The sequence below is a fragment of the Anoplopoma fimbria genome, chromosome 10 (assembly GCF_027596085.1).
Source record: "Anoplopoma fimbria isolate UVic2021 breed Golden Eagle Sablefish chromosome 10, Afim_UVic_2022, whole genome shotgun sequence".
Classification (NCBI taxonomy): domain Eukaryota; kingdom Metazoa; phylum Chordata; class Actinopteri; order Perciformes; family Anoplopomatidae; genus Anoplopoma; species Anoplopoma fimbria.
In genome coordinates this window covers 5,928,566-5,954,149 of record NC_072458.1, presented here as the reverse complement: position 1 = coordinate 5,954,149, position 25,584 = coordinate 5,928,566, and the positions used below count along the sequence as shown (strand labels likewise).

Sequence of the window (25,584 nt, the reverse complement as noted above, 5' to 3'; positions counted from 1 at the left end):
TTATCGCAAATGTATGTTACTGTTTCTTTGTCTGTTAGGATTTACCCTGCCTTCCCGTTAAACTTAAGTTAAGTGTGTAATTATTACACATTTCACAGTATGACTATACTGAATACTATACTAACATCATGTGTGTTTCATGTGTTAAATTAATGTTGCATATCTCTGGAAAACTTGACTGTGACCATCTCTGTGAAGTTTACAAAAGGGCATTATTAAGTTTACTTTTTACAGTAAATGGCTGCGTAGAAAATGTTCCCTTGTTGGTTGATTGGTTCACAGAGGTTATCAGCGATGACAGCTAACTAAAGCCTCTGGCCTGCTGGACAGAAACCCACTAACATCTGGTTTTTGTCTTCAGTGGAACAGGTTACAATCGGCACAGGTATTTATCGGCTCAAGCGCCATGGAAACAATTTTCGCCCCTTTTCCAGCGCAATGCACGTGATGTGCGTTGAAATAAATATATATAAATATCTACGAGGATTTGGAAAATTATTATCATTTATTAAAATACAAAACGTACAATTAATATTCTCTCCTCAAAGCCACCAGACTCAAGGCAGACAACGTTTTACGTTTACGTCTACCACTTCATTCAAACTCAACAGAAACAAAATGAAACTCATTCAAGACATCTTTGTTAGTCTTCCCGCTGTTCTAACAATCCCCAACAAAGAGTTTGGAAGACTGAATAAGTCACAGATGTAAAAAACAAAACAAAAAAAAAACACTAACATTTTGACTGTTTACTTACCTTGTTTTCTGGCAGATCCGTGACTTTGAACATGACCCACCAGACAAAAAACAACAAAGGCTACTGGCAATGTCAAACAAGTCTCTCCAATACTTTTAGTTTTCCCATGTTTTATAAAATCTGCCTATGTTTGCTATTTTTGGAGAAAAAAAGAGTACAATATAGAAAAGTAAGGGAAAGTTATTGACAATTGCCTTCAATAACAGACACATAATTCAAGAGCTGATAATTGTAGGTGGTTACACAGTTTTACAATACCCATATGTTCTTCTCATGCAAACTCTTTCAATATCTTTTTAATATCTGGAATGAATAAATGGAAAGGAAAGTGTAATTTCCACAATCAAGCTTCCACAAAGTCTTCACCATGTGAAAACAACATAGCGAGGCATCACTAACACTTTATCTGAGTAAAATGTAGGAAGATATAAGGTTGTGTTTGCCATGAGTCTCACTGTAACTCCATAATGGCTTAGTCATGACATTCAGAAACAGACGTGCACTGTTCCTCTTTCTCAACTACCACCCCTACATACTTATCTCTACCACTTTCGTCCCCGCTCCACCCGATATATGAGAACTGACAGGTTGTGTAAGGCTGCTTATCTGGTTGCTTGTGAAATTGGCCACAATGCTCCAATAATGCGGTCAGTCAAGATGGCTGTTCAAAAGACAGAGACAGAAGGAGAGAGACAGAGGAGGCTTATTTCCTGAGAGGAATATTGATCTGATCTTCTCTTCCTCCCTTCTTCTAGCTCCAGCTCCTGTCCTCAGATAGTCCTCGGGAGAAAGATGTTGAGTGACAAAGACGGGGGAGAGGATGGAGGCTGAAAGAGAGTGGAGGAGACAGAGAGAAAGAGACAGATAAGGGAATGATGGCGCCACAGCAGCATCCTCTCTGCCAGGCCCACAGTTCGGCACTATGCAGCAATGGCACAGGGAACAGATTAATAATATATCCACACAATCTCTCAAGTGGTGTGGCTCCCAGGCACTCCATTATAACCACAAGTGCACGAGCTGCAGTAAAGCACTTTAGTCAGCAAGCCCTCAAAATGCTCTATCTGTCCATCTGTAATGCACACCCCTCGTTTTCAAGTTCATCGCTATCAATCACAAGCTATTAGGCCTGAGGAAAAAAGCCACAACTGATAAAACCCTCAGCAAAGTACATCTTAATTGATGCTTCCATATTCATCCTTCATATCCGTGTGGTGCAATGCTGACGTGATCTACAAGCTCATCAGGGTGAAATTAACCAACTCAAACAGTCCTTGTTTCATCCAGTGGGACCAACAAAAGAAATACCCGGAACCATCTGACCGTCCGATCACATTACAGCACCCAGCCCCTTCCTGTTCTTCTACTATTCATTCCTCTGGGATAGTTACATTGAAGTGCTGCAGGGGTTTGAGCTTGAATTCATTCAGAAAACAGTGTTTATATCACTGGTGTTCGTACTAATTTACTAAATTTAACACCCTTCATTAGGGTTTTTCAGTGGGCATGAATCTTTGGTAACAAATGACGACCAACACAGCTGAGTGTGCAGATGTGTCCAATTACTTGACAGGTGTTGAAATAAAATGAGTGAGAAGTATCTTCTAGTGGGAATCAGTGCTAAAAAAAACCCCTCTGTTTCTGATTATTTCCCTTCAGCAAAGTACAGGATAACTAATACGATTAAAAACATTTGATGAATGCAAATGTTAAGACTTAATGCCCATTTTCCATTCAATGCATCTCTGAGTGCTGCTTAATCTTTCACATCTCCGCTTCAGGGTCATGTAACAGTGCTCAGGCATGTAAAAAATGTGGATCGCTCGATGACTAAAACTGATCTTAGAAGCATGCAGGTTGGTTGAGCTAAAGTTTACAGGTGAAAGATCAAAATTGAGGCTTTACATTATTGATTTTGAGTGCATCATAGAAACATACACCATGTGTGATAAATTATTTGTAGTTACAACAAATTCTCCAGAACTCCGGGATAATCAGACCCCACAGGTTTATGAGCAGTTTTAATGGGACCAGTCCTCCCTGCTATCACTGCCCATCGCCCACTGGAGCTTCCTGAAAACCTGATCCTGTCCCCTTGCTGCCGTTGGCATGCACGCTGCTAACCTGTGAACAATTCATGAGGGCCCTCTCTATATTTCATGCGGCTGAAATGGATGTTTTATGTCAGGAGTGAGGAGTGGAAAGGGCAGAGACAAAGCAACATGATGGAGCGAGGGACCGGTGATAAGAGCTAGAGCAAGAAACGAGACAAGAGCGAAAGAGGAGAGGAATAAAATAAGAGGGAGGGGGAGTGAGGGGGGGCAGAGAGAGAAAGGGAAATTAGGAATCTGTACAATCTGTGCCATGGATTCCCTCACAGCTCATCTCAGCTCTCTCCACAATTAACTTCCACCTCACCTCATTCATTCATTGGCCTACCCTTGACAGTATGTGGAGCTTCTTGGACTCTTTGATGCCGGCTACAGGAAGAGGAAGGTCGGAGAAAAATAGAAAGGACAAAACAAAGGCCACGAACGGAGGGAGAAAGAGAAGGAGAAGAAGGAGAGAGAAAGAGACTCACACAATCACTCTGCACAGCTAATGAATGTACGGCGGCGGGTGGCGGCTCCTCCACAGGGAGCTGCCCTCATAACCGACAGGGCCTGGCTGGGTTTAGTAATTGAAAGTAATGATAATTAATATCATCGGCATAATCACCATTCGTTATTACAGGGAGGATGTTTACGGCTCGCTCTGAAAGGGAGAAATAAGGCTCAGTTTGTTCAAAGAAAAAAGAATCTCATTAACATTTTAGCTATCCTAATCTTGTTTAATATCGAGGAGAGAGAAAGTGGAGAGTGTTTTGCAGTAGCGGCTTGGTAATTATTAATAAAGATTAAAAAAAATAACATGAATACATATTCCGGTGCTTTTCCACTCCGTTGAACTGAAAATTGATGTTAAATCTGGATAAATTGGGTTTGATGTCATGGATAACAAGTTGGGATTAACACACATGAGACTCCTCTGCATCGTTGGAATATGCATTTTCAGATATAGACAGCAGCACCATCGTACACAAGAGCATTTGAGAGTCAAATTATGGCAGTCAAATATGGGAGATAAGCAGCGGGCTATGACCAGGAACAGAGTAGGTCCTCAATTTATGGTGGCTTCTGGTTGGTGATGTATCAGCCCGACTAATGTTGTCTGAGTCTCTGTGGATTCGAAAAGGAGAATGTCAAACTTAGTGCAGAATAAGCGAATGCATATCATGAATATATTTCCATTTGTTTGAGTCAGATATATTATGTATTACCATGGGAAACACGGAGGCAGATTAGTAACATTATGAATTCACTGGGATGTGATACGGGCTGAATTGGTGGAGTTAGCACATGTAAGCAATCAGGCTAACTTCACAGTCACATGCACTGTATTTTTTTTTTTACCATGTTCAACGACCACAACCAACCACTGCTATGTGAGCGATATCCCCATGAAGCAGATTGCACTCAGTGATGATGAGCTTGAATCCAGCGCACAAAAGAAAAACACCTTTCTCCCTCACACACCCTCTTTAGAAGACCTATAGTTATTCAGTTAGTCCAAGTACAATTAAGTGCCTTTCAGTTGCAAATCAGAGCGGAGCTGCGAATCCGAATAGACAATCAAGCAAGGTCGCTTCCAAAAACACGAGCTTCGCGTTAAGCCAACTCCAGCCTATTAGGGAAGGGACATATGTAGCTAAATTACACCATGCACCCAGGGGATATGCAAATGTGCAGGACCTCCCGCCTGACTTACCTTCTTTTTTTTTTATCATGCAAACCATGTTGATGTGACAAGCCATGTATGAAAAAGCACAGGGATATTGGCTCACTGTGTGCAAGTGAATGCTCCTCTATTGTGAGATGTGTTACCAAAATTATAACCAACAGTCTATGTTTGATAATGCCAAAAGATTAATTAAAGTGTTCGGATAAAAGCAGCTGAATAAAAACACCTTTAAACGGTCAGTGTGAAAGGTGGAGGGAAATTGGGAAATTGGTTGATCATAAAACTTAATGTTTACTTTGCTGCAGTGTGTGGTGTGCAGGAATAGCAATTGTTGTATTCACACCAAGCGAAATAAAAAAAGAAATCCTTATCAGCCCATCTTTGGGAGCTGTTCCTTAAGACATTGGTAACTGATTTTGAATACACTGTAATTTGTTTCTACACAGAAGTGGCTTCTCCTGCACTTTGAATTACACCTCTGCCTCTAATGGGGCTATTGGTCGAAGGGCTTCTTTGGATAATTAGATATTGATGTGTACCGATTTTGCCATAATTGCAGGGATAAAGGGGAAACCCACAAGTAGCTGCTTTTTCCCAGTTTTTTTTTTCTTACCCTTCTCCTTTTCTTTCTCTGTACCTCCTCTCGTTTAATAGCCTCTATTTCCAACATCTCCATCCAAACCCTCTCTGTGTCTTTCATTCTCGCTCATTTCCCCTGCATGCTCACACCCTCTCTCTCTCTCTCTCTTTCTCTCCCTCGCTCTCGGACCACCCAGACAGCCGTCCCTGTGTGCTCCAGCTGTTCCCCTGCTGTGGCTCGAGTTTGTGTTACTTTGTTTCCGCATGGCTACGACTGAGGCGGCCCCCACCGCGACCCATCCAACCCCATTTCTTTCTCCCCCTTGCTCCGTTCTTCCCCGGCGTCCCTTTTTCCTCTCTCTCTGCTCATGCCCTCAAAGAATCGGAGAGGGATGGCTTTTGTGTCCAGTGCAGGTGTCCCGGGTGGGTGAAAAGGGGCGCAGAGGCTGTTGCTGCCTACCGTCGGGGGGTGGGGGAGGTTATTCAGCCTGGGATCCCCCACCTGTGGCAGGTCTTGACCCACATGAGTCAGCCAGTCACTCCTGGGCTATAGAACCTTTGTAGCAGAACGCTATTACTCTCTGTGTGGCTAGATACACACAAGAGACCAGGCAACGCTACAACGCTGCTTGTTCCTCATGAGTGATTCATGCTTAGCTACTCCTCCACACCGTACTCCAGTCCAGACTGGTTTGAGGTGAGGAAGGGGAACAAGAGTGTTGAATGATGTCAAACTGAATGGGGAAACTGGACTCACAGTGGGATGGATGTATAAATACAGATGGCAAAAAGATCCATTAATGAGCGCCACATGGGATGTTATTAAATATTAAAACATTGGATATGTAGGGATATGCCAAATAATAAGGAAGCATAAAATTAGAATGAGAAAAGGTTCTTTGGTCACATTGAATTGAAAAGAAATAGGGGATGAGATTGTTTTTCTACGGATTGGCAGAGAAGACTCTGTATTGGCCGATCCATTCCAGGCCAGTGATCATATTATTTTTTCATTTCTGATGTCAGTATTTACTGTATGGTCCTCAGCCGTGGCATGGACCAGCCTGGGCCGAGCCTATCAAATACCTTCAATATTGAGGGGGTGTGAGAGCAGCCCCTCACAATTAGGATTCTTGTTGAATTTTGATGAGCTCAGTATTTTTCATTGTGAGAAATGAGAGTAGAGTTCCAGCTTATCTTGATATGATTTGGTCTTGTTTTGATTCAGTGCAGTGGTGACATGGTGATAGAAACTGAGGAGGCAGGTGCACAAGTGTCATGAAGGTCTTCAGCATCATCAGATTCTCTTTATTCCACAAAAACTGTATTAGCCTTTAAATTACTGCAAACCTATCACATTAAAGGCCTCTTCCTATCAAAGTCACAGGCTGAATTTCCTTCTCAGTACGTCCCTGACGTCCCCTGTGTTACATCATAGGAAAACGTTGTTTGCATCACTGCAGCAACATTACCATGTTTGTGTCACCAGGGCTCATAAAGACAAGGACAAATCCTTCTAAACTTGGATGTGGTGAGTGACCTGACCACTATTGAGACTGAGTTTAAGGTGTCTGTAGAATGTCATTTAACATTCAGACCATTTGAGCATCTATTTGTTCCCAAACAGTTATCCAGGTCAGACTTATCCGGCATTGCAGTTGCCAGGTGAGCTTGGGGAGGTCTGCCTCATTAGTGAAACACAACAACAGCATTAAGGGCAGAAGTAATGGCAAGTCATCCCTTGGCTCTGATCTGCAGGCAGTTTTGCATTTAGCTTCCAGATGAGTCGACTTAGGACACAGTGAGGAGCGTGCTGATCCCGGTTACTTGCCCCGAGGACAGCTTCCCCCTGCAGCCCGAGGGTGTGGATATTCCTCCTGTTGATCCCGCCATCACACACCACAGCCACCGCTGCTCAGGAAGTGAGATATTGAAGGTGCGAATTGAATCAGAAAGAACTGCTGCCAAATCTACCTTGTAGCGAGCCTCGGTCTCATCCTCACTGTTGTGCTTATATTTTACAAAACTGATACGAGTCTACAACGCTGGTGCCTGTCTTGTTTCGGCAGGGGATTTCTCATGCTGAAGGTGTCCAATTATCCATGGTAGTAGAGTGGGGACTCTCAAGTCCCTCCAGAAGGAGAGGTGCACGTCTCTGTGTGTGTGTACCGGGGGGGTTGTCGAAAAATAAATTGTGTTTGTGATCTCAACGAGTCCCTGAACAGTGGAAAAGGAGAGGTGGGTGTGAGGTGGGGGTGGCTGTGGAGGAGGTTAACCTCACTTTAATGAGAGTACTTATAAGATTCAAATTTCAGAAGAGCAATTCAAAGCCACCATGACCTCCAGTCTGCCTACCATCACCAGCACCAAGGCATGCACTGCAAAAAACATGAATCCCCCCCCAAAACAAAAAAGACTTTTCAAGATTTCTTGAAACAAAAATTCAAATCCAGCCTCTGCAAAAGTCTGTTTGACAGTTAAACTACTATAACAACTTTAAATTATAGTTAAATGCTTTCATTCAACTCAGTTTAGGCTTCAAATACTTAAAAAACACAAACTAAATATTCAAAGACCTTGAAATAAGTAGTCCTCTGGCACCAAGAAGCTTCACCAAAACATGAACAGCGATTCATGAACTTCCCCTCGAACTTTTTTTCAGCCTTATTCTGTCTTGCTAAAATTTGATAATTTAGCAAATGTATAAAATAAATTGACTACAGTTGCAGATTATTTTGTGATGTTATTGACTCCCAGGTGGTTTATAAGTGGCTCCTAAGAGTCAATAGAAGACAAAACGACTTGTAAAAAGAAAATATTTTTCAGTGATAACATGCTGCCAGTATTTAAAGACAAAATTATTAATTAAGTTATGTCTTGATCTGCCATACTTAATTCTTTTTTTTTTTATTGTTTAAAACTCTTTTCTCCTTCCTGTCTTATTTTACATGAGGTATTTAATGTCCCTGGTGCTCTTATTACTTAGTGTTTTAACAGCCTATGTTAATAGGAGAGAGTTGTATAAGCCATGATTTTATGGCTTCCTTATCCAGCCAACCTCCTGCCAACACTGCAGCTCGCTTCTTGCTATCCCATAGTGTCACGCTCAGCTCCCCACATACCTCCCTACCCCTCTTATTGAACAATAAACATAATTTATTAAACCGGTAGATGATAAATAACAATGAGGAGTGGCGTAAACTATTCCTCTTGTAAATGCCAGGGAGCAAATTGCCATTCTTCTTCTTTAGAGATCTTATTCTGCTGCAATGTGAACATTCATAGAAACATTTTAACTTCCAGGAGCTTTTTGGCTGCAAGATTAAAAGCTTATCAAGCTGTTGTAGCAATTCTGGCAAAAGAACACTAATATCTACTTACACACAGTGAGTGGTAGTAGGAGTAGTAGTAAGGATTTGAACTTGAATCAGTGCCAGAATAAACCATTGTTTATTTGGGGTCAAGGTCGAATTAAACCCGAAGGAAGCGTCTTCTAAAAGAGGAGTCTGTACTTCCTTTAAGAGAGACAAAACTCTTTTATTTGCTGGGAACAAAACAAAAGGTGACATGACTGAGTATTTTTCTTTCTTTATTTCAATGCATCTTATTTTCAGAAGATGTGATTACAATCGCTCTTTTCTTTTGAAGGAAAAACTCCTTTGGCTTTCTTTCCACAGCGTGCAATACTTAACCATTCAATCTTTCAACATTAATTTGGGATTCGTTGCCCCCCCCCCCCCCCCCACTCCCCATCCATGCTGCCCAGTAAATCAACCCCCCACACCCCACACCGTCCCCACACACACACACACACACACACACACACACACACACACACACACACACACACACACACACACACACACACACACACACACACACACACACACACACACACACACACACACACACCCTGACTCCCCCCTCTTCTTGGCTATTGGACATCAATCTAGCCAGCACCGTCTGCTAAGCCTCACTGGGCAATTAACCACATTGAGAGTGAAAGCTCTAATCAATCCCTGGCCTTCTCCATCACACACATAGACACAAACTCTCACACACACACAAACACACACTCCTAAATCCATTGGTGTAAATGTCTCTGCCATTAACACAAGAGCAGAGCAGTCCAGACAGCACTTTTGCAACATGCTGTCTCTTCAAAGACAAAAAAACACAGACACAGACACAAACACACTCTCAGTTTCTTTTACTTGCATGAGTTATGAATAAAACCAGACCGGTCGTCTAAATCCTTTCCTGCATTAAACCAACATAAAATACGTTTGGAGTTCCAATAGGCCAAAATGGGCTTACTTCACAACAGGCTTACGGTTTAGTCCTTTACCACCAATCTCCAGATGCACATTTCAACACACACACCCACACTGGTGCTGGCTATGGTTTTATACATTTAAACCTTACACTTAAGCGTTTAATATAAATGTAAAAAGTTCAATTTTGAAGCACTCCATAAGCAAGAAGAATTAGATTTTGTCAAACTGAAAAAGAACTTTGTTTCACCTTGTTTTACAAACCTTCTCAAGGAGAAATGAGGCTAAAAATGTCTCAGAGACCCTGCAGCCCTTAAGCCTGTACATGGCGTGGGCTAAATGTGAACTTTGAGGGTTACTGCTGTGAAATTCAGGCGTCCCTCCACAGCTTGTCTCATTGATTCATGTGGGCCTAAATGTCAGCACCAGCAGGGCAGAGGACCCTGGTAAAGCCCCTGAGAGTGAAGGGTGATGGGGCTAAAGGCAGTGTGATCCACAGCCTCGTCTCAAAATAGCCTGCTTGACTCTGACGCTGTCAAAGGACAAGACATCATTGATCCGGGGGCTAAAAGAATATGATGTCCTCAAATAAAGGTACTGTAATGATTTTCTGATATATACTTTCCATGGATTTACCTGAAAGTGAAGGATTAGGATTTATTTTACCACGCAGTAAACGTGCTTATGATCAGCATTTATTTAAATCCCTTCTCTATGCACACTGTATAATTATTCGTTTCTTACCGTACCCTCCATATTTCTTTCCTAGTCGGTTTATATATTACATACAGTGTGACTTAATGGGGGGCTACATAAATTTCATGTCATCCGCGAGCCTCGCTTAGAATTATTGACCCGTCAGCTATTGATTTGGTGTCTTTGTTCATGCATTCATGGGTAAGTTCAGTGCTTTGATCATTTGGTGCGTTATGCTAAATCTACATCAAACACAGAAGACGAATCGATGGCTCTTGCTCGTTACATGAATGATAATGAAATCAGCGTGATTGCACGGATGCTGGTGATTGATTGTAATCCAGCTCTGAGGGGATTGGGGAGATGCTCAATCTGCTTGTAATATTTCTTGATCATAACTGTCCACTGGTTTGTGTAAAGACGTGCAGGTACAATGACGTGGGAATTTAAACTTGCCTTAAGCAATGACTGTGAGTTTGAATATGTGTGTGTTAGGGCCGAGGCACTTAAACAGAACTAGTTCTTACAACCCAAGAAAAGGCATTTCTAGTTGTTTGAACAACAACACTGAAGCAGAGCTAGAGAAGTTCAAACCATGGCTTCTTCCTCACCTCCACAAAACTGGATGTGAATGTCAGATGGTCAAAAAGTTTTTTAAATTCATCCTGAGGGATACATGTTTGTCTGTACTAAACTTAATGGCTGTTCATCCAGTTGTTGTTGAAACATTTTTACTGAAAAGCACAACTTTGAACCTCATGGCGCTCGAGGAAAAGTCAGGGGATCGACAAAGTTAGCAGGATTTATTCTCTGGGAACCTCAAATGATGTAAAATAAATGTTTTTGTACCAATTCATCATGTAGATGTTGAGATATTTTCCTTAATAAGGGAACACTTTGACCTGCTGGTGGGGCTATACAAACAATCACGGGATCACCGAAGTCATGCAGGTTCATCCTCTGGGCGCTGTTGATATCTTTACAAACATTTTTTGCAATCTATCTAAGTATTGTAGAGATAATTCACTAAAAATAAAACATTTAAACTGCTTGGTGGTATAAGAGAAAGTAAGGGAATTACATAATTTTGTAGGACTCATCCTGTAGAGATCACAGACTTCTGTACAACATTTCATGGCAAATAGATGCTGAGGTATTTCAGTCTGGCCCAAAGTGGCGGACCGAATCAAAACCTTAGTGAAGCTTTTAGTTAACCAAACCTGGTCATAGCCTAACTGTGGTTAAAGCTTTAATACTGTACAGTTTACTCTAGTTTGGAGCTCCACTTAAATGTATACATTGGAAACAAGGCAGTACCTGTATCTCTGTCTTTTTGTAACACCACACACACACACACACCCACTCACACACACACACATGACTCTTAACTACCTCCATGGTTCATACAGAGCAACCGTCCCACTCAGTATATTTGAATAATGACACAGTGAGCCCACTTCTAGTGAGGAGGATGAGGACACCCAGCCAGCTCAACAACAGTCATAGCAGAGTGGATAACACAAAAGTGTGACTATTCCCTGAACAAATAAGTATGAACCTCCTCGTACGGACACATTTATCAAAGATTTTGGTACAAGCTTTGCAAATCTCTACATGAAAAACTTGAGAAATAGCCTAAAAATGTGCATCTGCTTGGTCAGGTTACGTTAAATAAGGCTGGGAATGCGCTCCTATCATTTTTTTTTTCTTTTTGTTTGTTGGACATCGTGTAAAAATGTGGCGAGACAGGTGATTGGTTTAACTGATCAGGGCAAAGAGGATTAGCAGTGGAAAAACGTATTTCGAAACATTTTGCCACTGCTAGAGTTGAGGCTTTACAGAGGCCCTACTAAAATCTAAGTAAACCCCCATACTATAAGGGTTCCTGAAAACACTGCATTCCTTAAAACGAATACGCTAATGTTTAACCACCATTCGGGTGTGGGGGAGGATGCGGAGATTGGAGGTTGGAAGTTGGAGGTTGGGGGATGACATTTACATGACAATTTTGGGAACCACTACTACCAAATAAATACGCCTCTTCTGAGAATTCTTCTTTTACCTTTAAATGTGACTAAAACTACCACATACAAATGTAGTGTATCAAAACCATGTGACTGTGCATGAGATCATGATAGGAAATTAAAAAAAAATAATAAAAAAAAAAAAAATAATAATATATATATATATATATATTTATCTTAACCTATCATTAAGCTTAAGACACATCATCTCCACAGGGATATTAAGAATGCACATGATTTAAAACACTACCAGCAGAGGGGAAGTATAAACTTAACTTACTTGTGCCCACTCATGTCTCCTTGATATCCCACAGATACACACAGAGCCTCAAAAACTGATATTAAAAAAAAAAAAAAAACACCAATTATTGTGAAATCACTGTAAACAGTCAGATGCAATTGCAACCGACACAATATGAGTCCATAATATATAATATGGTATATGGATATGTGGCGGTGCTTATAGTGCTGAGAGCCGCCTCATTGGGGGTTTGAAGTTGCCGCTGAATGGAGGAGGACGTGATAGGCTGAGAGGCTGAGGCTGGGGAAGAAAGGAGCTGATCTCAGTCAGTAGAGCAGTGCCGCTGGAGAGCTCTCTCGTCGACCGCAGGCTCCAGCTTTAAAGAGAAAAACAAAATAGACGTGACACCTAACGTTTTGGTTTTTTTTAATTTATATTTATTCATTTCTCATCGACGCGTCACCTCAAAGGAGATGTAACTTGCGGGCATCACCTCAAGTTATATTCATGCATTTGAAAAGAGCCGGGAGTGAGTGCGCAGAGACGAGAAGCCGAGCTGCTCTGGCGAATGGAACTTATTGTTGTGCATTTGTTTTGACTATGTTATCCCCGAGCGAGTTTGGGTCCAGTCCGTCTCTGTCCGTCGTCGACCCTTGATTCTTTTTTTTTTTTTTTTTTTTGGGGGGAGGGGGATTTATATCCGAATAGCTTAAGAGGAGAAAAAACGCCGGAGGAGGATTCTGCAAAAAAAAAAAAAAAAAAAAAAAAAGCCAGCGAGCTTTTCCTACAAGAGCCGGGGATTTAAATCGTCGTTTGGTGGTGCTCCGACAGAGGCGAGAGTCAAAGAAAGAGAAATTCATGTGGCCATTCTCTCTATAGCCAAACAATTTTTTTTCTGGGGGGGATTGCATAATGAGCAAGGAAAGACCTAAGAGGAATATCATTCAAAAGAAATACGTAAGTAAAACAAAAAACACACACACACACACACACACATCTGTGCCTTTCTTTCTAATGCTCACGGTCGCTCTATTCAAGTTTGCCTTTGGCTCGCCTCGATGAAAATGCATAAACTTTGAACGCGGACTGTGAAGGTTACCACCGGGCAGCTCGCGTACTATTTGGGTCAAATACCATTTAAAAGGTACCGACTGTAAGTTACATCAGCGTGTTAACAATTACATGCTATATATATATTTTTTTAATTATTTTTTAAATTTAAAGAGACAGCAATGTTTATTCAAGGTCTGTGTTGCAGCGTTTTTCTTCGACATCAGACATGTTTTAGTCTATTTGATAATCTGCTGCTTTCGGGGAGGATCTCCTCGCGTATTTTGACCCGTTTTTACGCGTGTTTTGGTGGGCTGCACCATGTGTCTTGGTTATGTGATAAAGCCAAGAAATGCTCGGCAATAAGAAGGACTTGGGGACGAACTGTTTCCAGAAAACGCTTTTGTTCGCGCCCCATTTCTTCCTATTCAGAGCCGTGCAGACAAGCCTGTCGGCCATGGCTCAGCTATTTCGGCTTCCATTTCGTCCCATGCTGAGCGTTTTTTTTTTTTTTTTTTTTAAACCCTCCACGTCAAAACTGAGCTCTTATCTTTTTTTATTTAGAAAATATATATAGAAACATGTTCTCTTATGTATAAACTGTATGTCCAATGTAGCGCTGTTGGGAGTGTTTCTCAGCTGAAGGAGGGCTGGCAAAGCGACATGTTTCGCGGAGTGTTGTGGCTCTTTAATTTCCTCCACGAAGAGTGAGGGAGAGCAGGAGGAAAAGGGGGTCATGCGATTCAGCCAATGCTCCCCATTAACAGACACTTGAAACGGCACGAAGACACTTGTGTGTTGTTGTTGTTGTTGTATTCGTTATAAATGAGGAGTCCGTCCGGGTCTCTGTGTGACCTCTGTTAACGAACAGATATTGCAGCAGCCCGTTGAGGAATAACTCCCATGTTTGCAACACTACATGAGGGGGGGGTTGGGTTAGAATAGACGCGCACGGGTCTCGTCCTCGGCTGCCCAATTCCTATTTTAACTGGATATTACATAGTCGACGTGGTTGAGCACGATGTTTCCGTTTGATTCGGTTCCTTTTTTTTTTTTTTTTTTTTTTAAAGAGGCTGCGTTCAGTCGCATTGCAGGGGCTCATGTATGAAGCGATACCAAGAAGCAACCATTTTCTTTCTGCAAGTAACGCTGGTGAATTTATGGGGAAGGGGCTGCGAAATAACCCAGTGTAAGGTAGAGCTGGTTAAATGGGTCTGGTCAACACCCCCCGTTTGTCCTGCCCCTTCTTGAACGCAGCACATACTTTTAGCCTTGCAAAGTGTGAATGGCTCAGCATATCACTCCACTAAGTTTACCATGTATCGTTTTTCATGAGGACTACACGCTGGCCGTGGGGCCTCATGGTTCTGGGCTTCTAAAGTTTGTTACCACTTCTTTGATGTATTTATAGATTGTTGCTGTGAATTATCGTCAGGCGATCCTATTTGGCACATTGGTGCGTTTAATTGCACATGGCATATTATATCTGCTAATGCTCTGGAGCTGAAGTCAGCAGAGCTAACCAACCCCCCCCTCCCTCATCCAAACAACACGTGGAGTGTCTTTTTAAAAGTGTGTCCCCCCCCCCCCCCTGCAGACAGTTGTGTGGCTGGTTTATTTTCAAACGGAACAATTCGTCACATTTATTTTTGAGCTGAAAGCAAGTATTGCAAAAGGCCAAGCTGAGCAACAGGTTTATTGGAGCAAGTGAACCATGAGACTAAATAAACAGGTTTGTTTCTGTGCATTCTTGCTTTGATCTTAAATGAATTGTTTTTTCTCAACAAGTATAGAACATTAAATACATTTCACGTGTAATGGATCATTTTTGTTCTACGGCCTGGTCCACTCCATACTGTAGTCTTGTTGAAGAGGGGGGCGAAAAACTCTTTACAAAATGATGTCATTCACATCTTTATGTCTTCTTATGAGCAACATACATTTCTGTTACATCATCGCCAGCAACACAATGTCCTGAAATGTGTGGGCATCAACATTTATTTGTTGGAAAGCAACACAGATGTTATTCATCCTCAGGAAGATAGACAGATGTTTTAAATGACTGAAAGGCTCAATCTAACATGGAACATTGCAGCTCTTGTGTGTAACATTTGTGCTGCAGTAGCAATTCACATCCCACAGTGTCCTTTGTCATCGTCAGGGTTGACTTTTTGAATTTTCAATCATTTATAGTGACTTTTCCCCCTTCCAGTGACAAAGTAGTTTCATTTACATTAACTTAGCCATAGTTAAATTTTCATTTATCAAAAAAAAATGTGAGTTAAGTAGTTTTTGATTTTTGTCTACTTGTCTGTAAGTCTCCCTCTGACATGAGGAAACAGGTTGTGTACTAGAAAGGATGACTTACTGAAATACCCAAAGTCTGTGCTTAAAGTTAAGCCAGACTATGATGGCCAACAGTGTCACACTCTCTAAAATTGGATTGGCTTTTTTTTTTTTCATTTGATCTATTCATAAGAGCATCAGGGTTGAGGGGAATGGTTTGTCTGTGTGCCCGACTGCGGGATTCGTGTGTGTGTGTGCGCGTGTGTGCATGTGCGTGTGTATCACATCTGTCACGTGTTTTCGGCAGCTGCAGTTGATGCATAAAGTCTGGCCCGGACCAAATAAGGTTCACAAATGTGCATTTCCACGACAACCTGGAGAAGTCCAGATCCCGAGCCTCCCTCCAGGCTTTGAGACAGGACTTCTGGCCCCTACTGATCCCCCTCCCCCTCTCATACCCCCCCTTAATTAGCGTAAGACAATTATACATGCTTGGCTTAACCATTTCCCCTGAAACATGAGCATGAGTTGTTACCCCTCCACCCCCACCCCTCTGCACCCGGCAAACACCCACTATCTTTGAATGATATTAAAATTCATCATAAAATGATTGAAAAAAGGAGATGAGTCCATAACAAATGCTAACAAGGCAATTACCATTTCCACTAGAATTTATAGTCGCCAATGTAAACGGAACCAAAAAGAAAAGACAAACTGCCCTGTCAGGTATTTTTCCCAAAGATGCTTTGTCAGGCAGAGTGACACTGCAGGAGCAAGAGAGCCCTCTCCCCGTTCTCCCATTTAAAATGATTAAAAATGCTTTTTTTTATACGTTTATTTTTGTAATTTGTTGGAGTTTTTCAGGCCAGTGGTTAGGGGTAGGTGCTGTGAAATGACCGAGGTAGAAAGCGCTAATGTGTAGCAGTGTTGTTCTGTCTAACGAAACATGACACACTGTGTGTGTGTGTGTGTGCGTGCGAGTAAGGGAGACTAGCAGTGAGCACGGCAGAGTGCAGCCCTGTTCAGCCAGGGCCATTTTGTGCAGAGTCGGCTCTTCCTGTAGGCCCCAGCTGGGGCTAGGCCTCTGATTCAAAGGTGTGTGTGTGTGTGTGTGCGTGAGTGCGTGTTTGTGTGCAGGCGTAGTGTGTGTGGGACAAGCACAGCTGCTGCAGGGGCCTTTACAAATGTAAAGAGGCTGTCAGTGTTTGTTTCATCAGGCGCACAACTGATGAGGGCCAAGTTGGAAATCCATTGCACTGTGAGTGTGTGCGCTGAGCGTGCACAAAAAGAGGAAACAAAAATAGAGAGCGGGGCAGAGGGGGGGTGTGCAAAGGCACAGACTCTCCCCCTCCTCTGCTCCTTCTCCTCTCTTTATCTCCCTCTCTCTCTCCCTGTCTCGGTCTCACTCTCTCGGTCTTGGGCTGTCCAAATGAAATGTGGGCCTCATGTCGGACCATGAAGAGAGGGTCACGGGGTTGTTTTTTCACCGTGCCTGAGCCTCAATGCGCTTCATTTAACCTTATGTTTCAATGCAAATTCTTCTTTCATAAGCTCCCTTCTCCTCACGTGTGCAACATGGCAGGGTTCACTTTGCAACCTCCCCGTCACTATGGCTACCAGGGCCAAAACCAAAGTGTACTGTGGCAAAACGGTTTACTGCCTGTTTATTTGACTACGTGCACGATGGTAACGTTCCACTTGGCACCTGTGAAAAGCACCACGGTAAAAGATAAAAAGTACTTTCCATACGTGCTTGGGCATTTTATTAGAGTCACTTTGATGAGACAGTTTTTGCCATGCAGAATGATGTGTGTATCAAGGCGGGGATGGCCTTAAACAAAAGGCAACAGAGGATAATACATTTTAATTTGATAGTAACATCAACCTGCTTTATTGTTCGTTATTCACCAACGGGGGGGGATCAAAGCAGGGCTATTTTGATTATGTTGCCAAACTGTATCAGCGTGGAATAAAAGTAACTGCCAAGAATATAAAAAGTCCTCTTGAAGATTGCCAGCAATTCTCACACAATGGGGGGGGAAAGAACCATGAGTTTGTGTGTCACCCTGTGCAGAAAAAACATATTGCATTTCTACAAACTTGACATAATAGATAAGAAAACACTTAAATCGGGTGTGTTTAGCAGCCGTATTCCTTTGTGTCACAGTGACAGATTAGTCATTTTTGCTGGAACCTGTCAAGTAATTAAACGCCATCGGGTCTCAGTTCACGTGCTCCACCCCTCAACAGTTCTGTTTTTAAAGCAGAGAGGAAGCAGTCCTTCACACACTGCAGGCCCGACCTCACATCCCTTCAGCCTCATCTCTCCTCTCTCAGGGCCTGCCGACTCGAAAAGCACTGCCAGAAAAATTATAGGCCCAGCCTCATTTAATTCAGCCTTATTTATTTATTAAGTTTGTGCTGAAATGAGGACAAGAGAACCCTTTTTTTCCCCCCCCTCCATTTTAGATAAAGGTCTACAATGCCAACGGAGAGTTTACTGCATCATTACAGGCTCTCCGTGAGCTGCCCGCTTCGATTTGGACCGGCGATGGATATTCAGCGGCCAAATGCATCACCACTCAGCTCTTTCTCTCTGACACAAATACCGACTCTCTCCCTTTACTGCCTCTTTCTTTCTTTTTTTCTTCTTCTTCTCCTCCTCCTCTCTTCTTCTCTTCAGCATTATGTCACGGACTGCACACACTCCTGTTATGTAATATGACCTTTTCTCTTATCAGCTGTTGGCATTGAGCACAAGCTCCGGCTCTTTTCTGGCACACACACACACACACACACACACACACACACACACACACACACACACACACACACACACACAGGTTAAGGCCTTATGGGTGTACACCTGCAATCAGTAGGTCAGATAAACCGGTTTTAGGTCCAACCTTAAAACCAAGATGTCTTGTGGATGTCAGCAGCGTGGCCCGTTTATTGGAGTAATCACATAACGCTGGGCGTGACTCTTTGTTTCTGTTATGAGCAGCGTGCACACGTAGGCCTGTGTAGGTGTGTTTTACACAAGACACGGCTGGACACAGTGCAGTTGCGGACAGCCAATGCAGGTGGGGGTGTGTGTGTGTGTTACGTGCACCACGTGTGTTCCCTCTGTGCACGAGTGATTTATATCCTCCTGCTCCTTTGGGTTTGGATGGAGATGGGGGGGAGTGAGACAGCTGGTCAGGCCCTGAGAGGCTCCATGTGTGTGTATGTGAACACACACGCATAGTCTTGTGTGAATGAGTGAGTGTTTGCCACAGCTTATCCGTTCAGGATCCCTATGAAGCTGAATCAACACTTTAGCTTTGTCTTTGGTTTGGCCTTGCAGGCTTTGTGAGGTCCATGAAGGACATTTAGCAAAAGTAGAATGAGAAAGTCCAAAATGTACTGACTGTATGATGAATATCTTTCTGCAAACAATATCATATTTTTATGTTTTTAAAGAAGAAAACAAAAACAATCATACAAATCTTCGGGAGTCTTTTTGCTTCTAGTTCAAAAAGGCAGCTTAGCCCGGGGCTTCCCTTTTTAAGCTCTGTAAGATGAAATACGAGGCATTAGGTTGTTTTTCATCTGTTTTTGAATCACCCAGCCACTGTAGCTTAGTCCGGCATTGGCTTTTAATGACCATTATGTACGTCTCTCAGACAACCTTCTGACCGCTCACCCTCTCCCCACTTTTCATCTCGGCTACATCAGTTTAATAAACACTCCTTACATTTTCATCCGGCGGTCAATCCCGTCTGATCCCCTATTGTGACACCGTCGTCTTTACACATCCAGTGAATTAAGCCTCGAGGGATGAAGCAACAGAGCAGAGGCTCAGTCGGTATCGATCCTCCATTACTCCCATTGCTTTCTGCCGGGAATACCAGTTTCACCGCCACTGATTATGCCAGTAAAGCTCCGTGTCATAAAATGTCTTGACTATACTGAGATTAGTTTATCCTGAAGCTTCCTGTCGTTGGTCTTATTAAGAAAATGCTATATGCTGACTTTTCATATTTTCTGTGAAGATAGCTGGTCGTAAAGTCTCCTCAGATTTCAGTCCTGGAAGCCTGTTCAGTTTCTACCATTCAGTGTACATTCATAAATGTTCTTGTTATGGGTTACGGCCTCATGAGCCTCCTACCAAGCGCAGTAATCTATGAATCATTGTTTTTATGATGGAGCAGTTTGTTTCCTCCTGCCAACAAGCCACTGGCCACTCTATTCAGGTCCTCTTTGGCACCGCCGCTGCCTTGGCCGCTATATCGCTCTCTCATTTAATCTCTCATGAGGGCATTTTCCTGTGATAACTTTCAAAAAAATATTTGACGATCATTATCCCTCTTTCACAACACTCATTTTGTGGCTCTCCAACATGCATGGCTAGCTGTGGAACGGTGACCTCCCTTCTGTGAGAGAGAGCTCTCAAATGCAACCCCTTTTCACCAGGCATTGGCCCCTCACCCTGCGAGGGAGGCCTTAATTCAGGATGGCTCTCCCTCCCTCCTCCCTCCCTCTTCCATCCCTGAACCAGGGGAGTAATGAGCCAGTGGAGCAAAGTGGCTGGGTGACCACCGTTGCGGCCTAATCTCTACATGTCAGCCCCCACGCTGGAAGATTCCAAATAAATAAAAACAGTAGATGTGGTGAAGGTGGCGTGGTGTAAAGAGGTTTAGAACAAAGTTTATTGATTCAACGCAGAAAAGTAGTTGTGTATGTTTTGGACTGATTTATTTTATTTTTTTTAGAAGAAAATGACTTCTGGTTACAGAAAAGGTGTTAACTGCATCTGGCCGTCCACTCAATCCCACTCCGCCCGCCAAACTGTACTTGGAGGACGGACAAGATTATGTCTTAACGCTGAGACGTGGTTGGTGGAGGGTTTGTATGTATCAGCTGTCAGACGTGCCGGTTACCGCGTCTGCTCACATGTGAGAAAACGGAAGGAATGAGGAGGTGCGGCTGAGGTGGTGGGTGGGTGGCTGAGGGCTGTAAGAGGCAGAAAAAAACCCTGATTTATTTGATTCGCAGGTCAATATATATATATATACACATTCTGTTTGCGTCTATCCTACACCTCCAACCGCCATGAGAAACGCATTACTCCCCCCCACCCTCCTGCCCCATCTTGTCTTGTAATAGAATACTGAGTGGATTTTTTTCCCCCGCTGTTCCACTCTATCTCTCTCTCACCGCCTCCCTCTCAACTCGTTCGCTCTATTACTCAGCGCGGCTACAAAAGAGAGGAGAGAGGCGTCGGGAGCTTTTCTGTGGGATAGCGCTGGAGACAGAACGGAAGGAGCCGGGGGTATTTTTCTCCTCGCCTGGCTGTGAAATCGCCTCGCAGCAGCAGCAGTAGAGGAGGAGCTGGTCCACGATCCGCAGGATCTGTTCCCTCTTTATTTTGGCACTCAATTTCTATCTTACTGAGTATATGAGTTTGCATGTGATGATAATTTGCTTGAAAGATCCGACTGCTTAGCGACATGATTAGGTTGTTGGTGGGGGGTTTTTTTGCAGCTCTTTTCTCTTGGGCTCCCACTCAGTCGGCTCCTGTACGTTTTGTTTTGAATTTGTCTGCCAAAGGAAACTTTGCAATCTTCTCTCCAGTTTGATCTTACACAGCTGTGTGAATTAACCCCCTACACACACACACACACACACACACACACACACACACACACACACACACACACACACACACACACACACACACACACACACGTACTAACATGCATGCACAGGTATAATCTGGCCCCCTGGGTTTGTCATTTTTGCACTTGGTAAATCTTGTTCTCGCTGTAATGCCTTTTGCAAAAAAACATTGAAAGAGCTGTTTAGTGGCCATTTTCTTCTGTAACCAACATTTTTTTTATTGATGGTAAATTGGGGAGGGTGTTGTTCTTCTTCTTATTCCTATAAGTGAAAAGCAGAATATGAATTGACAAGAGTCAGAGCAGCAGTATTGATTTTTTTTTCACCCCCCTTTTTTGCCTATTGATTTTCTTATGAGCAATAGGTGCTTTTTAAGTTTCTCCACAGAGAGAAGCAGAGTGTGAGTCAAAGGTATTGTTCCCCCGGTTTTAACCTCTGCTCAATAGATGAGGGCTTTTATAATTCTCATGGCTGCGTGATTTCCTCCAGGCCTCACAACAGGGAGCTAGAGTGCATGGTACTCTGAGGGAAGGGCGCCAGAGTCTGGGCTGAATAGTCTGGCCAGCCTCCCCAGGCCCTGGATCAAACATCACAAGGCCTGAGGGGGGGAGGGAGGGAGGGAGGGATGGGACGGGACGGCCAGCCCTGGAAATCACAACCTCTGATCGTCAAGGAAATAAATCCAAGAGGATAGAAATAATCAAATTAGGCACCATCTCAAGTGGAATATCCACAGTGACTGCAAGGCCTGTCTTCTGTCCGTCGAAATGACCCTCTATACAAAATGCAGCTCCAGATAAAAAGGCGCATCATAAAAGGCTGACACTGTTCTTAGATTGTATTGTTTGAGGATAGGAAATGAGGTAACCACTGGTTGGTTCCAAGCATGTCTGCCGTAGAGGCACGCTCACTTTCACGCACTAGAAATGAGTAATGCAGGTGTTGGTAAGCAGTTAAGAGAAAACCGAAACAAACTCTGGGTAAACAGACTTCGTAAGCCAACTAGCAGGAAGTTACCATGGCGACTAAAGAGTATATATACCCCCCCTCAACTCCTTTACTCTCTTCTCTTTGCTTCGGGTGTGCGTGCGTGTGTGTGTGTGTTGGGGGCACTTATCCCTCCCACCCCCAGGTTTCTATAGAAACTGACAAGATTTCTGAGCAAGTCAAACTACACCTCTTTCTTTTTTATTTCAGAGCTAGCTCTTGAGGTTGTGGAACCAGATAAAGAGTAAAAGTTAGACTGTTGTTGCAGCGTCTGGTTCCTGGCTGCATTCTGGGGAAGTTACTAGATATACCTTGCAACCATGTGAGTCAGAGAAATAAAGTGAAAAACAGTGAAACTGAGAAAAAGTAGCTGAGAAGGGGCATTTTATGTACAATATTTGGTATGCTGTCTGTGTTGTTTCTATAGAAATGAACAAATTTTAATATTTTCCTTTCTTCCAAAGACTAAAGTGTTGCCTCTAAATTCACAGTAAAACTGATAGAGAGAAAGGGAAATAAGAATAAACATCCTACTATTTTGTTAACCCTTTGTACAGCCCTTACCAATAGTATTCCTTATTTAGTCATCTGGTATTACCCAGCTGTTGTTGTTTTTGTTGTCGTGTTCAGTAAATTGCAGGACTCATAAGAAATTGTTCAGGTCTCATGATGTTGGCCCATTCCTGACAGTAGATCAGTTATTTTACCATTATCGACAGTTGTTCTCATTTTGAACAAACACCCCCGTCATTCAGTCACTGAAATAGAGAGAGTGGAATTTCATATTACTCAAACCATTCCGTCGTATATGACGGTTGTTTTTAATTCTGGTTTTGGTTCCTGTGTTGAAGAAGTTGTTCATTTATTCATTATATGACTTATTCACAAGTATGTCAAAAGAAATGAGAAGTAGCAGAAATGGATCTACTTATGCCAGTGTAGTGTGATTTATCGTGATGTTTGATCGTAGCAGTGAGGCTTTAAAGTCAGAATGCAGAAGCTGTATTTACATGTGAAATATGAAATAAAAGGCTCATTCTAAAACTAAAACACAATCATTCTTATTTTTAGGTGAGCATACACCAAAGAAAACCTACCAATTTATATTGTATTTAATTTCTGCCAAATACATTTAATGCTACACACTGTTCCTCTTAAGCATGGGCCAGAAACCAGGGTGGGCTGCATGTCTGATGATGAACTAGAGCTTTGACTCAGAGGGTTTTGCATTGATTAATCACTGATAACTAATTTAGTGCAACTTTGACAAAGTGTGTTGGTGTGAGACACTCGATACCTAACAACATTTTTTGGGTTATGCTGACAACGTCATTAATCGATGTATTTGAAAGATAGAGTCAGACAGAATTTATCCAGTAATAAAATGATCTATTCGGTAGATGACTACCAGACAGATGAGTGACTCAGAAACAAACCCACAACAGCTAAACAAATCATCTCTGACGTCCCGTAACTACGCTCCACCCATGCGGCTTAAGCTGATATGTCGTTGTCGTTTTTTTGAGCTACCGCTTTTCTGCTCTGTGCTTTGGCATAAATTAATTTATTTCACTTCCTATCCAGGCTCCCTTTGTGGTCCATTACCAGTGATAGAGTCTGCAATACATGTGTGGGCGCCTCTCTCTCTCTCTCTCACTGACGCCATCTAATCGCCCCTCATGCATCACCTTCATCCTTCATCCCCACTGTACCAACGCCATTATTCACCTCTTTCTCACACCCGTTTGCTTCTCCTCTCCACCTCCATCTAAACTGTGTGCTCCATTGCTTTTGCACACAATCTTTCTGCTGCACTTTGTCTCGCTGTTCTTGTACTCCCTATTTATTCGCTGTCTCTCACCTTCCCTCTTTCTCTGTCCCCTGTATTCTGTCAGTCCCTCCCCCTCCCCCTTCCTCTTCCTCCGGGCCCCCTAGGCCTCGGAGACTTCGCCTTTGTGTGCGATAGTGGATCGAGTGGAGCAAGGGGTGGGGTGAGGTGAGGTACGAGGGGTTTTGTCCCAAGCTGTGAGGTGAAAATCATTTCTTAATTGCCTCTTGTCTTTTTTTTGTGCCAGCGGTTGTGCTCGGGAATGGACTCCTGGGTCCACGCTACAACTCCCCACGCAGAGGAACTCCCTTGCCTAAGCCCTGGCTTTGTTTCATAACGTTCTCTGGCTACACACTGCAATCTGCAGCAACACACACACACACACACACACACACACACACACACACACACACACACACACACACACACACACACACACACACACACACACACACACACACACAGAGAGGCTTTAAAAAGGCTTAAGATGTTGGACACAGCAGAATACAGAGAAAATAGGCTTTGGATATAGCACTATGAGGTCTAGGTGAATTGTAAATGAGCAGTTGTGCTGCATTGTAAATTGAGTGTACTTGGTGTGAATCATCGTTATGTGTTGGATGTTGGTTTCAATATAGTCTGGGAACCTGACAAACATTTCGAGCTGTTTTCGTCCTGTGCTTTTAATCTCACATATTTTGCATTTTATTTAAATTGGTCTGTCTATACTGTCTTAACAGCAGCTTGGCTTTCGCCCCGCTGTTTTGCAGTTGCCCCAACTCTGGTTTAGGCAGGCCTATTTTGTAAGATAAAAATGGTCTCATCATTTATGGCTCTCCTAAGTCATTTGTTTTTATTTTTGTGTAAATTGGTTTTAAATCTAGTTTTGGTCTGTTTTTGGTTGTGGCAGTTTAGAGCTTCAAATGTCTCCGGCCAGGATCTTTCGGAAATTGAACCTGAAAAGACCCATTTTGCTGTAGTTCATGTTCTGTCTGTTTATCATTTTCCTACTGGAGATGAGAACCCATATATATGGATCTTATGTCACAGGTTAATTTCTGGCTGTTGGGGTTCGGTCACTGATCTGCAACACTCTGCTCATGTCAAGAATTCACTTAAATGTTATTTAAACATCTGTTACATTGAAGTGTCATTCCTTATTATAGAACAGTGTTTATATCGGGTCAGTGGGGAGGTTGCGAGGCCGGTTTGGATTATAGCTGTAAATCTTGGATGGCCTCACGTTTCGATTCCATTTCAATTCACTTGTCAGATATTCTCATTGCATCTCAATGTATCGCATGCTCAATTTTCTATAGTACTGCAACCTTTTCAAGAATGAATACAAGCAGTCAGATACATCTGACACCCTTTTTATTTAGAAAGTGCTTTTAAAAATGGACTAGAACAATTTACCATCT

At 42.7% G+C, this 25,584-nt stretch overlaps 1 protein-coding gene across 1 annotated transcript in view; it reads left to right on the top strand.

The window, feature by feature from the left end:
• The first annotated feature begins 12,646 nt into the window (after positions 1 to 12,646).
• The window catches only part of jarid2b (jumonji, AT rich interactive domain 2b), a 103,652-nt gene continuing 90,714 nt past the window's right edge, over positions 12,647 to 25,584 (top strand). Inside the window, exon 1 of the mRNA XM_054606065.1 lies at positions 12,647 to 13,308. Coding sequence (XP_054462040.1) covers positions 13,264 to 13,308 — 45 coding nt within the window. The 5' untranslated portion in view covers positions 12,647 to 13,263. The remainder of the gene's footprint in view (positions 13,309 to 25,584) is intronic.